The sequence below is a fragment of the Triplophysa rosa genome, linkage group LG22, assembly GCF_024868665.1.
Source record: "Triplophysa rosa linkage group LG22, Trosa_1v2, whole genome shotgun sequence".
Taxonomy (NCBI): domain Eukaryota; kingdom Metazoa; phylum Chordata; class Actinopteri; order Cypriniformes; family Nemacheilidae; genus Triplophysa; species Triplophysa rosa.
The window spans coordinates 12308837-12322028 of NC_079911.1; the positions used below are offsets into that span (position 1 = coordinate 12308837).

Below are 13192 nucleotides of genomic sequence, written 5' to 3' on the forward strand. Positions count from 1 at the left end.
AAGACCAATAGTTTTGATAACTCACTGCCTTTATCTTTAAGACCAACAAAGCAGTTGTTTGAAGTTTGACAAACAAACACATAATTCACGTGATCATCTGAATGTCATGAGTAAAACCTAAGACACGTCAGCATGTGTCATTTCTGTCAGGCGTTTATATACTTTCTGCCTTATTATGTCGTGGCAATGTGGAGCAAAGAGATTTTTTTTTTTAAATAGACGAACAATGAAGTAACTTGGAGATGATGCTGCGGGTAACAAGACTATAAAGCTGCAAAAGCGAAAGGAAACTTAACTCACACAATGACCGCGAGTAATTAAATATTCCGTCTCCTAAAATGCAGCTATCAAACAGGAGAGAAGCCGAAACAACTGCATCACATGACAAAAAGCACATCATTGTTTTAAACCCCTCCGTTTTCCTCATCCACACTACAACGCGAAAACGCCATTTTCAAATGAATCCACTTTGGAGTGTGTTTTCGAAAAGCTCTGTTTTCGTTGACAAAAATGCGGTCTCAGTGTGGACGAAAGGCCAAAACGGAGAGAAAAAGATGCATTTTCAAACGAAAACGCATTAGTGTGGATAGGATCTGATTAGGCCAAAGACTTGAGTCGACCTTAAACTCACTGTTTTGTTAGGGTGAAGGACAGTTTGGCAAAAGCAAACCCTGTGATAGGAGGTGGACCACAGTGAGACCGATGGAAGGACGCAGATTGGTAGTTCTCTCAGCAGTTGATGAATGCAGCTGTTCGCTCTTTGCCCGTTACCTTATTGTCCACCCTCATCCTATCGCTGATGACCACAGGGACTCTGTACCTGCATTCAGAGCAGATGCTGTCTGGCTGCGTGCGTGTGTTCCTTACTAAACATGTCTCCATCAGAGACAGCCGTCCAAGGACATTCACTTGAAGAGCTGTATATGTGCTACTTGCCACCTTAGAGAGGCACAGCTCTACTGTTGGGATGCAGAGAATCTCCTAGGTTTATGTAGATGTGTATTTGTTATTTGGTGTTGTGCATGTAGCTGAAAAGGTCTGCAGACATATGCTTGCATCACAAATACTGATTGTTTCATTAACAGCTGCTTTGTTCTGAACCTCAAGTGTAAATAAACAAGAATTAATTATAAGGGAGTTGTGTGAAATGCCTTTGCAAAAATCATTTTTTGAGAAATTCTTTATCGTAATTAATGTGTTGTTCATTAATACTTTTACTTTTATACCCAATTGAGCTTTTTTGTTATTTTTAACACTTGAGATTAACCTTCGATGTGAACTACCAAGCGAGGTGAAATTGGTACCTTCCAGACAGCAGAAAAAGGAATTATTTGACCTTTTACTTTTCACGCCTTAATGCGTATGGAATTATTTTGGGCAGTTTGACTTTTACAGGGTTTTTTTAGCTGTTCTTTTAACCATGCTGGTATGATTGACTATTTTGATCTCACCTCTGAGATAAAATGACTTCAGTAGAGACTTTTGCTGCCTATTTTATACACCTGCCTATAAAATACACAATACACAACGTTTGTCGAGTTGTCTTGCTAAGAGAGACGGACACAGATTTTGTTGACGTATGTCTGTTGGTTTAAACCATGTGTCTTCAACCGGGGGTCCTCGGTGGAACTGCAGGGGGTCCGCAAATTACGTTTTATTCACAGGCATCTTTTTGTTAAAAATGTAAAGCATGGGTACAGAAATATTACAACCAATGTTCTCTTTAAGCTGCGCACGTGCACGGCCGCGCAGACTCATTGAAGCTCCGGCGTATTGCAATTGTAACCTGCGTGCGGACAAAAACATACATTCAGGCAGCAGAAGCGATAGAAGAAAGTTAACGTTACATCTGCTTCATCGTCTCCCTTCCGATAAGTTCAGAGTACGCATGAAATGAGTTGCGTGTAAATAAAGTGCATTCTCATATACTGTATTTCTGAACTTTTGTTAAAATTTGTTAAAGCTAAGCGCTAATTTGACAGGCAAATGACACCACAACGCTTCTGCATTGTAAACTCTGACAAAACTATTGTACGTGTTATAAATAAAGGAAACGCGCACAGTGTGCTGATGGTGCGCCAAAAATAACGCGGACTCATTGCATGTTGCTCTCCTTAGTCTAATATGATGCTCTGCAGAAAAAACTCGTGAATTTTCGGGTAACAGCCGCGACAATGCTGATCCACGAGAAAGACAACGGAGCTCAAAATTATAAAATAGCGGTGTGTTCTGCAACACACAGAGAAGCGGAAGGAAAAAAAGAATGACACTTAATAAAACGGCCTGCTTTTACAACAGAATGCATAAAATCTGCAATGATTTCTTTCACATCCAGAGACAACCTCTACCTCCACTAGAATAGTATTTGTGCCATTAACCAAGGTCTGTCATCTCATTGAAGCCTTAATAAAAACTAAGATTCAGGACAAGTATATTGTCCATCTCACAGTAAAATTAAAACAAATGATGCTGTAAATCCCTTAAAATAATCAAACAATCTATATTAATAATAAAAATAATACACAGAAAGTATGTATGTGCAACAATAACATGCATAATAGTGCTAATGTAATGTCTTAACATAATATTGCTGTGACAATAAGGGTTGTTTCTATTTAAATAGCTCTGATTACACATTTAGTATAAGGGGGTCCCTGCTCCATGCATCTGTCATCTAAGGGGTCCTTGCCCCGAAAAACATTGAAGACCCCTGTTTTAAACGCGTGCATTAGACCGTCAGTCGACACCTGGATGTGTCCCACCCACCTGTCCATCACCACACATTTAATTTCTTTGTCGGAGGAAGCTGCTGTGCCCTGACCCATCATCCTATTAAATTGCTGTTCAGTCCAGCCTGCAGTTAATCCTCAGGTCTCTGCAGCTGTAAGCCTCTGCCCCAGCAGCCCAGCTATGTTTTTACAGCTTTTATCATCAAACAAACATGTCCATCTAGACTTCAACTCCAACACCCTACTCTAGTTTGGAAGTCATTTTTGCTGTCTATCTTTTTAAAGGGATAGTTCACCAAAAAAGAATTTCCAAACCATACAATGAAAGTGAACAGTAACCACGACTGTGTTTAGTCCCCATCCACTTATATGAAAAATAGCTATTTTGTGATCTGTGGAGGTCATAAGTAAAACGCTTTGGAAGGACTTGAGTAAATGATGACGTAATCTATGTTTTTGGGTGAACTGTTCTTTTAAGCTCATCTCTTTGTCTGTGCTTCATTCTTTGCCTCCGTGCCCTCCTCACATGGGGTTCTGTCTCTCTCCTCCTGGTTTTAATTTAGAGTTTGTTTGCTTTCGAGTTCTCATCTCATCTCCTGCCAAGTAGGGGGTTGGGGAGTGTGTTTGTGGAGGGCTTTCGTTTCTGTACAGAGCACCCCTGTTCTCCACCCTCCCCCATCCAATCTTACCAATTCACTTTCCCTTGTAATATGTAGATTTGACCAATTTTTCTTTCTAGCTCTCAAACCCACAAAACACATGCTGTCTTTTGCAATAACCAGCACCTTCCCTTCATCTTCTCGTGCTTTGTTCTTTTTATCTGAGGGAATGTTGACACCCACAGCGCTCTGGTTTTAATTAAGTTGATTGACAGCACCTGTAATAGCAACAGCTGTATCCATTACTCGGATCATTGCTTCCTTTGTTGTGATTAGGTACGATACAGATGAAATGGGTAGAAATGGATGGAGTGGGATAGAAGAAGCTCAGGGACTTGTACTTTTTATGCTGCACAATATAGAATGTGTACACAGGACGAAGGTCAGAAAGTAATGGGGGTTTGGGGCAAAAATGCCACAGAAAGTGGAAAAAAAAGTGTAAAGATTTTTGGTAGATACACTTGCACTCAACTGACCACATTGTGTGGCTCGCCAGGGTAAGATGATAAGGCATTGCCTTTTCTAGGGTGTTGTGCAGCCCTGCATGACACAAATGTCAACACAATGTTTTGAACCAAATTACACCCTACTACCTGACAAATTCATCCAGTGAACAATGAAACATTTATACCCAAGTGTCCTGATTTTGACTGACCGCTTCCTGTTTCCTCTCCCTCAGTTCGCCCCTCTAAACCCAGATGTTACGCGGATGGCCCGACTCTGATGGGCAAGGATATGATGTTGCGCTGTAATTCTGCAGAGGGCACACAACCACTAAAGTACACTTGGGAGAGAATCACTGGCAATAAACTGCTACCACCCGCAGCAGTGCTCGGTAAGTCCCTACACTTCCCCTGAACGATGCGTTACAGTTTTGATAATCATGCCAAAGTTCGAATTTAGAATCCATTTCTCGCTGTGACTAGATCCGGTCGGCGGCACCATGAGTCTGAGGAACGCCACTGAGACCGCTTCTGGAACATACCGCTGCGTTGCTAAAAACAGTGTTGGAACAGAGGAGTGTGTGGTGGAGGTTAGCGTCACACCAGGTGAGTCTGATTTTATAGTACACGCCTTCCACCGTCAGTCAGTCCAATTTTAATATACTTAAAAAAGCGTTCTTAATTTCTTTAACCTGCAACCTCATCCGTAAGCGTCATTATCCAATGACTATAATGGATTGAATGGGCTTAGCTGTAACATCCTTGAGCCCTAGTAACTCTATTAGGGTTACACTGTGTACACACAGTTTGTTGTACCTCCGTTCCAAAGGTACTAAACATGTGAGGCTCAATAAATCTCTAAATCTCTCTAAACCTTAATCTGTCTTTGCATTTCTCTTTAGCTCCTAACACAGCAGGCATCATCGCGGGCGCTGTGATCAGCGTTCTGTTGGCTCTCATACTTCTCGCCCTTATCCTCTTCTGTTGTTGCCGTGCCCGCCAAAAGAAGAGGTACGAGAAGGAGATCTCCTATGAGATAAGGTACTGAACACCAGGGTTGTCTTGACACCTTACCTTTGTTTTTTCTCGCCACACACGGGACATTTCGAGAAGTGCACAGTGTGATTTTTTTGCAGGTTAGGACCTGTCCACACCGAATGTACTCATAGTCCATTTGTACTGCTTTTTAAACATTCATAAAATCTACTGTGTTAGTGCCATATTTTTAAGTTTAATTACAATCATACAAATGATAAATTCTTGGAAGTCTTAGGAGGACCATGTTAGTGTAACTATCGTTCCTCAAACACTGATTTATCACACACATTTGAACACCTGCTTTTCTCAGTTGGCTTTCAATCCCGAGCCAACTGCTTACTCCGAGCTAATAAAGAGAACAACAAGACTGTAAGTGAAAGCAAAAGAGGGCTCTCGACCCAGATGCCATTTGGTACACGTCATCGTCTCCATGTCTGTCTGATTCATCCAATCACTGGCCTCCCCTGAGCTTAACACCATAGGCCAAACAAAGCTGATGGCCAGTAAAACTGTCTAGTGGTGCCATCCCTCATACCCCCTCACCCAAAACGAAACTGCTGGTGTAATCAGTTTTGTGTGTTTGTTTGTTCAGTCGATTCCTGCTTTGTCAATGCCCCCCCATCTCCCCAGTTCTATTGAACTAGCATTCCTCTCCGTGAAAGGGGAAGGCCGTGGGTCAGGCCTTCATTTGCCCCGTATTACACCCCCCTCGGACCCGTGCGCTGGACATTGTCAGGGAGCCCTGCGCTGCATGACACAGACTATGACAAGAAGATTATCTAAATAAGCCTGCTTTTCTCAGTGACCCTCACTGTCTGTCTCTCCCCCCCCCGTGTTCTGCTTCAGAATGGATTATTGTTGCTGATTACTTGTTAATTGGAACGATGGGGGTAGAGCAGGACCTGAGGGGCGAGCACTGAAAAAGTTTTATTTGTCATCAAGACACGAAAATTAATTTTGGACCGAAGGTGCACACAGAGGGGATTTGTCTGGCTTGATGAGTCTGCACTGTTAACCAGTTTGTTTTTTATGTGAGTGTTTTACTGCACACTGTGAAAGAGTTGGGGTTCTGTGCTTCTAAAACCAAGAAATGGGTTTTATTTCAGAGAGATTTAATTTAAGATTTTCTTTGCTGTAGAGAGATTTCGATCAGATTTTCTTTTCGGTAATCCCATAGAGTTTTTGATTTGTGTATTTTTACTCTGTGAAATCTCTTTTTAAAAACTTTTCTAAGAACTTGAACACAGTCTTCGTTCTTTTCTCTCCAACAGAGAGGATGTGCCCCCTCCCAAGAGCCGCGTTTCTACCGCACGCAGCTTTACCAGTGCGGGTAGCCAACGTTCCTCTCTGGGCTCCATGTCCCCCTCCAACCTCCATGAGTACACCAAACCTCAGTACGACAAGATACCCTCTGAAGAAAACGACAGGCCCCCTAGCCACGCCCCCATTCCCCCGCCCAGCAGAATGGCTGGCCCCAACCTCAGCCGCATGGCTGGCCCCAACCTCAGCCGCATGGGGGCCATCCCAGTCATGATCCCTGCCCAGAACAGGGATGGATCCATTGTGTAGAGCTAAGCTGGTATCTCTACCATTTTGACTCACACTATTCAATACATTGTTCGACTGGAATTTGCAATCAGCACAAATGAAGATCTCTGCAGTTTCCGATCTCCGCTGTCCCATGTCTAATAATACAATTTGACTTCCAGAACAAAAAAAAAAACTAATGCAGAACGGTGATCGTTTCACCTGCTTCTGTTTTGTTTTGTAAATAATGCAGTGCATGATTGATTTGAAGGCGCTATTATATGCAAGGTGGCTTTAATATTCCAAGGCACTTGAAATGTTTGCCCATGAAATGTTCTACAGAGAAATGAATCATTGAAACCTAAATTTACTCTATGTAGTACAACTTATAGTTCACTATTGTACATAGCAACTCCCAAGCTATTATCTGATATCATTCTGTTTATCACTTTATACAAAAGGCTGGCAAAGATTTATTTAAGGGACTGTGGAAAGATGTGGGTTGGCTTGGTTTATGGATGAGATGGTTTAAAAAAAACATTTGATGATTGATGTGGTGTGTATATATATATGTAAATGTGAACTTTTGGAAAATGAGAAAACTGTGATTTAACTCGCTTTGCTTTTTTTTTACCATTTGGCAGTTCTAAACAAGCCAGTTTTTGGCTTCAGAGTGATTAGTGCGTCAGTCAATTCCTTATGCGTGGACTGGTTCTTGACCACAAACCTTTGCTTTCCCCCACCCTGCAATGAAATTAAAGGAAAGATGGGGCTCTGTGGTAAAATACGGTTCATTGAGCAATCAGGTTTTAGGGCCAACAGAACCCCAGTACTCCTCAACTCTGCCCTGCCCCTGCTTCTTACACTACCCCTAGCCAATCACAGATGATAGCGATAATATGCTGACTTTAATGCGATCCTAATCTTAAACCTGCATTTGGTTTGGCCGACAGCTCATTCTGTCTTGAAAGATGAAGATTTAAAATCCAATTGGCGGTTGGAAATGTTAGCAAGCAGTTTATGTGTTAGATGAAGAACAAGAAATGAAGGGATGGTTAACATAAATGTAAGCCAATGAAGGACGTTAATTTAAACTGAGGTCATCTATAAATGTGTAATTTTGAATGAATAGTGTTTGTTAAGGTCTAAAATAATTACCCACCTAATTGAGCACATTGTCACTATAATTTCCAGCTGTTTAATAGTTTAATAACATTACAGATCTTTTTAATCATTTTTCCCATGGTGGGCTATATTTGACCTTGAAGGGTTTCCCAATGTTCACTGTATGTGCCTTTTTTAACTGGGTTTAATGAACTGGTATCACACAATGAGCACAATGAGTGTAGGTTTAACAGATGACAAGGTAAATAAATAATACATGAACAAACATGATGCTCAGCTGAAATTATAAATTAGTCATAGTAATTGGGAATGAACAATTTAGCACCATCTGATTTGAAGCAGACTGGTATAAATATTACATAGAAATGTCTGTTAATAATACACATGTAAAACAGGCTTCTTTTCATCTCAAAGATGCTGGATGCATGTACTGGTCATGCGAGGGTGTGTGTACACTGTCAACTATATACTGACTCTATAAATACAAGTCACTGCTGTACACAAATAGTAGTCGCTCTGATCTATTTTTAATAGGGTTCCTTTTGAATGTGTAAATATGTAATGTAATTCTGGGTCCTATTTTATGGCTGTAATGTTTTGGTGCTTGGGCTGCGAATAAGGTGAATTACAAGAGTGAGATTGGGTTAATCATTCACCATCTGAATAAGGTATTTACATTTATTACTACGCAGAAGTTGTCATTACCTGAAAGCACACGCTCATGTTTTCTCTGGGCTTTTATTTATTAAGACTCTGACAATAGAGGTGCTGTTCCAGGATCAGTTCTGCTTGTTTGAACATGTGATGTTAGTGTAAACATGACAATCTGATCCTTCATCAGCAAACCTTGGTAGCAATGTGGTTTCCTTGAACTGAATGATCTGTTTGGGATAGAGCCCGTTCTGTATTTCATAGCTGTAGATGGTATGCTGGTTCTCTGTACAATGCCATTTAAGAGATAGAAAAATTAAAATCCTAATAAGAAACAACCAATGATGTTAATGATGTAGCTGTTACTTTTTTTATGGTGTACTAATAATACGTAACCCCTCATTTTTGCTCTGCACATTATGTAAAAATCTTATTTTCTTTATTCTTGTGTGCTTTTTGTGATGTATTTTTAAATAAAAAGGAAACCTCTATCATTCTCAACACTCTTTGAGATATTCCCTCGCACCTCACTCTCATTCCCCTCTCGACGTCCCGCTCTCCGCAGGGTGCCGGCGGCGTTGTCACTTTTCAGAGTGATTAATTTTAATCTCCCGTTGATTTTCACCTCTAACTCCAGGTGAGGCTGTTCTCTCACCGCCTAATGACCACGATTAATCAATGACCTGCGAAAGCACTGCCGGCTTCACGGAACGGGAACAACAGAACCCAAGCAGTTTGTGTTAAAGAAAAAAACTCCTGTAGCACATTGCATTCAGACCAGTGCCCTTGAGGTTGCTTTATAAAACTTGTTCCAGAGTCAGCCAGCCGAGTCATTGCCAATAATTAATTTGAACCGTGAGCTCAGACATTTGTGCCAAAGGTCAAAATTGGTGACAAATTGGTTTGCATTGGCTAAATTAGCATAAGATCAAATAATTGCCAAAGCAACACATATTGGTTCTACAAATCACCTGGACTACAACTATTACTATCAAAATCAAAGTATTAGTGGGAGATGTTTTAACTTTTAACATTCTGCATCTATGTTGTTTTAAGTGCTAGTTGTGTTGCGTTACCAGCAAAACAACAGAAACAAAAGAACAAAAGCTTTCTGTGCCTGCAAATATGATCAAATCAGGTTCACGGGAAAGTACTTTCTAATACTCTATACATTATGTATGAGAAAGAATAACCCCAGCTCTTTTCATCGGTGCCATAGGGCGAATTAACTCATTGTGCATGTAAGAAAACTCATTTTGATGTGGTGTTACCCTCTTATAATAGGTACTATTATGTGTGAATGACTTGACTAAATTGTACGCTACTTTGCAGGCTTTGAGTACTTGTCAATAACATGATTAGTTGCAATGATGCTGATGTCTATAGCACAAATAGAATGATCATAATAATTGTCAGTCCTAATTATTGATCGAAGAGCATTTGTAACTATTCACAAACCCCCAAAAGCCATTACCAAGGTTGTATTAGGTACAGAGAATTTAATTAAATGTTGAATGTCACGGTTTCATTTAGGCAGTTCTGGTTAGAACGATTGCACTGCAGTGATTTCAGAAGTAACACAATCACGCTCTTGTTTTGATTAATGTAAAAACCAATAATTTGGATTTTATCTCTGTGCGCAATATGTGCTGTCTGTATTTTCCACCATATACACAAAAGCACACATATGTATGGGATTTGATTGTATACACAGCATTAATGCCACACAGATGGAAATTTTGGGTCTTTGGATCTTCTCGTTCTTTTGTTGTTGTGCTGAAAACGTTACCATAATGTTTCACCTCACATACACGTAGACACCCTCTCGCTGAAGGTACTAATTGTTTGCATATCACGAGGGGAACAGCTTGGTGGGTGGGTGCTGATTGGTCGGATCCTGCATGTTTCCTTGGCAACGTTATCTGGTTGTACGCAGAGAGTAGAAGCATGGGAAAGGGAGGATTTATCTTGCGAGCATAATGCTCCGAGACCTAACAACGGGAGTGTCTTGTAGCAGTGGTGGACAGCATTCACGTCTTTTAATTTGTTTTCTATAGAAGCAAAAACATTCAGCTTATAATTAATTCTGTATTCTTAATCAAACATACAATAGTTTCAGGATGGGTTAAAGAGTATTGCCATGGGAGGGACCTGCATTGTGTTCCACCTGTGTGGCCAACATTAGAAAAACCAACAGATAACCTTCAAGTTTAGATTTGTGTTCTCAAACTTGGCGGTTTTAAATGATTCGTTCTTAATATCTATTTAAATCCGTGTGCTTAAAATTCCTTGCGCCTGCTTTCTGGAATACATCATGTTTGGGAGCCAGATAACACTCCTTACTGACTGACGCACAGATATAAGCCCTCCAGGGTTCTGTTTGCATGCACTCCACCTTCAGACAAAGGAATGTGGAGCCAGCTGGGCAACCTGTCCATATGGTTTGAATCAGATGTGTTCAACTTGTCAAACACAGGATTCGCATTAGGTGTGTGCAGTCAACCCAAACCAGTTTCGGAGGATTATTAACCCATAATGACTTAAAGGATGACCTTACGGTACGTCTTTTTCAGAAAAGTGTCCAGCTTTTAAATAGTCCTGGATTTATTTCATAATGATAGTTTCATGCATTGCTTTGATATTTGTGGATCCATATTCACAAAACATTTGATCTTACCACTAAGAGTTCTGACACGTGATGATAAAATACATACGTGATTTTTGATATATTTTTAGGGGTTGTCTGTTCTTGCAAATAAACTATGGGGCGGTTTCCCGGACAGGGATTATCTTAAACCAGGACTAGGCCTTAGTTAAATTGGGATATTCAAGTTGTTTTATAAAACATACCTTACAAAAACGTTACTGGTGTGCATCTCGAGACAAAACAATGGCAACGATCTTTTTAAAGATATGTAAGTTGCTTTTGATCAAGACACCTTTAACATTGAAGTTAGTCTGAAACTAGTCTTAAGCCCTGTCCGGGAAACCGCCCCAATAGGTCATATAAAGTATATACAGTATATGTTCAGCTAATTGTAAGCATTTTACCGGTCTCATAAATCGTTAGCCTCATAGTCTCATATTAGTAGTCTTTATGGTTAAGCTCGTTGTCATGAAATCTTTCTAAAATGTTTAGGTTTCAAGACAGACTGCCAGTGTTACAGTACATTTGACTTGGGAGTCCTCTTCACCATTTCTAACGTTTCTCAGATTTAGGAGCACGTTTTAGCGCTAAAACGCTAAATGAGGACTAACACGCCCATTATTTTTTAAGAGTTTCTCCTAAATCGGCAAGTTAGGAGCTACTTGTAGCCGTAAGATGTGTTGTGAATACGGGCCCTGTTATGTACAAAATGGTGCACACAACTATTGTGTAAACAGCCTGTCAATCATTACCCTCAATAGACGTGTATATTTCAGAAGAATTTCTCCAAAACCCATGTGCTTTCTGCGGAAAACTTTGAAAACATTTCTGTCAATTGAAATCAAATAAAATATTGGCCTAAAACTTATTGGAAAAACTGAAATTTGGTTAAGGCACTAAAATTATAATAAACAAAAACTAAAATAAAAATAAATGACTCTTATATAGCAACATTTAAAATAAACAAATAAATAATACAATTACATAATCATGTAACAAAATTGCTAAAAAATGAACAAAAGTTAACATAAAAACGTAAAATCTAAAAATAAAAGCTAATTAAAAATATTAATCAGAATCAGAAGAGCTTTATTGCCAAGTGTGCTTGCACACACAAGGAATTTTCTTTGGTGTTGGAAGCTTCTAGTACAGACATTCAACACAATGACAATACAATATAATAAGATTTACAGTCTAAAAGATTCTAAAATATGCATATATAAAATAAAGACTATTTTACAGAAAATGGGGGGTAATAACATATAAGAGACATTGTACAGGGTAGTATATAGTAGAATATACATATTAACAGATTGTATGTACTCTTGTGCAAATGGATAATGTAGTAAGTAGAGGTAGTGTTATATAAATGTATAAATAAAATGTAGATATAATAAGGCGCTATAGTGCACACTATAGGAGTAGTGGAAGTGGAATATTGCTCTTAAGGAGCAGTTATCTGTTTAGGAGGGAGATTGCCTGGGGGAAGAAGCTGCTTCTGTGTCTGGAAGTCCTGGTGTTTGGTGCTCTAAAGCGCCGGCCAGAGGGCGGTTTAGTTTAATAAAACTAAAGGCAAAACTATAGTTTAATAAAACTAAAGGCAAAACTATAGTTTAATAAAACTAAAGGCAAAACTATAGTAACTCTGGTGAAAACACAGCTGAAGTCTTTTTTGCGATGAACCATTTTTAACATAAAATCATTCTATGTAAAGAACACTGGGGAAATCACTCTCTTCTTCTTCACTTTTATGAGTTCATAGAATCATATCAAATAAATCTGACCATGTGTCTGGCCCTCCCCTGGTTTCCATTACAGACAATCACCACACAAAGCTTGTCATGAAGAGGCTTCAAACAGCAGGTAATGTGTTTCAGTGTGACTCTGTAGAGGGTCGATACGATGTTTTGCTTTTCCTCTCCCATGGTGATATTGGGGTCATCTCCATTACTGACGCCCCGGGGTGTGCCGTATATCTGAAATATGTGTGCGGTGAGAATTCCCAGCGCACGGCAGAGGTCAGGATCATTGAATTAGCTGTGCATAGTCATTTCTACAGCTTTTTCTCTCAGTCTGTCTTTATATGTCTCTATCCTTCTTCATTTTTTCTCTGGAGATATTTGTCACCGGAGGTGAAATGCGGTTGGGCAATTACGGAGTCTTCCTCTGTATTTGTCTGTCTCTCCCTGCTGAACGGAGATCGAGTCTTTTTCCCTGGGCTGACACATCATGCCCCCTATAAGTGGGTCTCCAGGGCTTAGTGCCTGTGTGATGGGAGATAACCATGGTTTTTATCAGGCTTGGGGCTCTGCAGAGCGTTTGGATGTAGGGATAATGACAATGAGTGACAAGCTAGGGGTCAGATGGCAGACC

At 40.0% G+C, this 13192-nt stretch overlaps 1 protein-coding gene across 1 annotated transcript in view; it reads left to right on the top strand.

Annotated features, from left to right (window-relative positions):
• The window catches only part of cxadr (CXADR Ig-like cell adhesion molecule), a 41589-nt gene extending 32922 nt beyond the window's left edge, over positions 1-8667 (top strand). Inside the window, exons 4-7 of the mRNA XM_057321761.1 lie at positions 4068-4223; positions 4315-4437; positions 4734-4872; positions 6141-8667. Of these exons, the coding sequence (XP_057177744.1) occupies positions 4068-4223; positions 4315-4437; positions 4734-4872; positions 6141-6438 (716 nt within the window). The 3' untranslated portion in view covers positions 6439-8667. The remainder of the gene's footprint in view (positions 1-4067; positions 4224-4314; positions 4438-4733; positions 4873-6140) is intronic.
• Positions 8668-13192: the final 4525 nt, after the last annotated feature.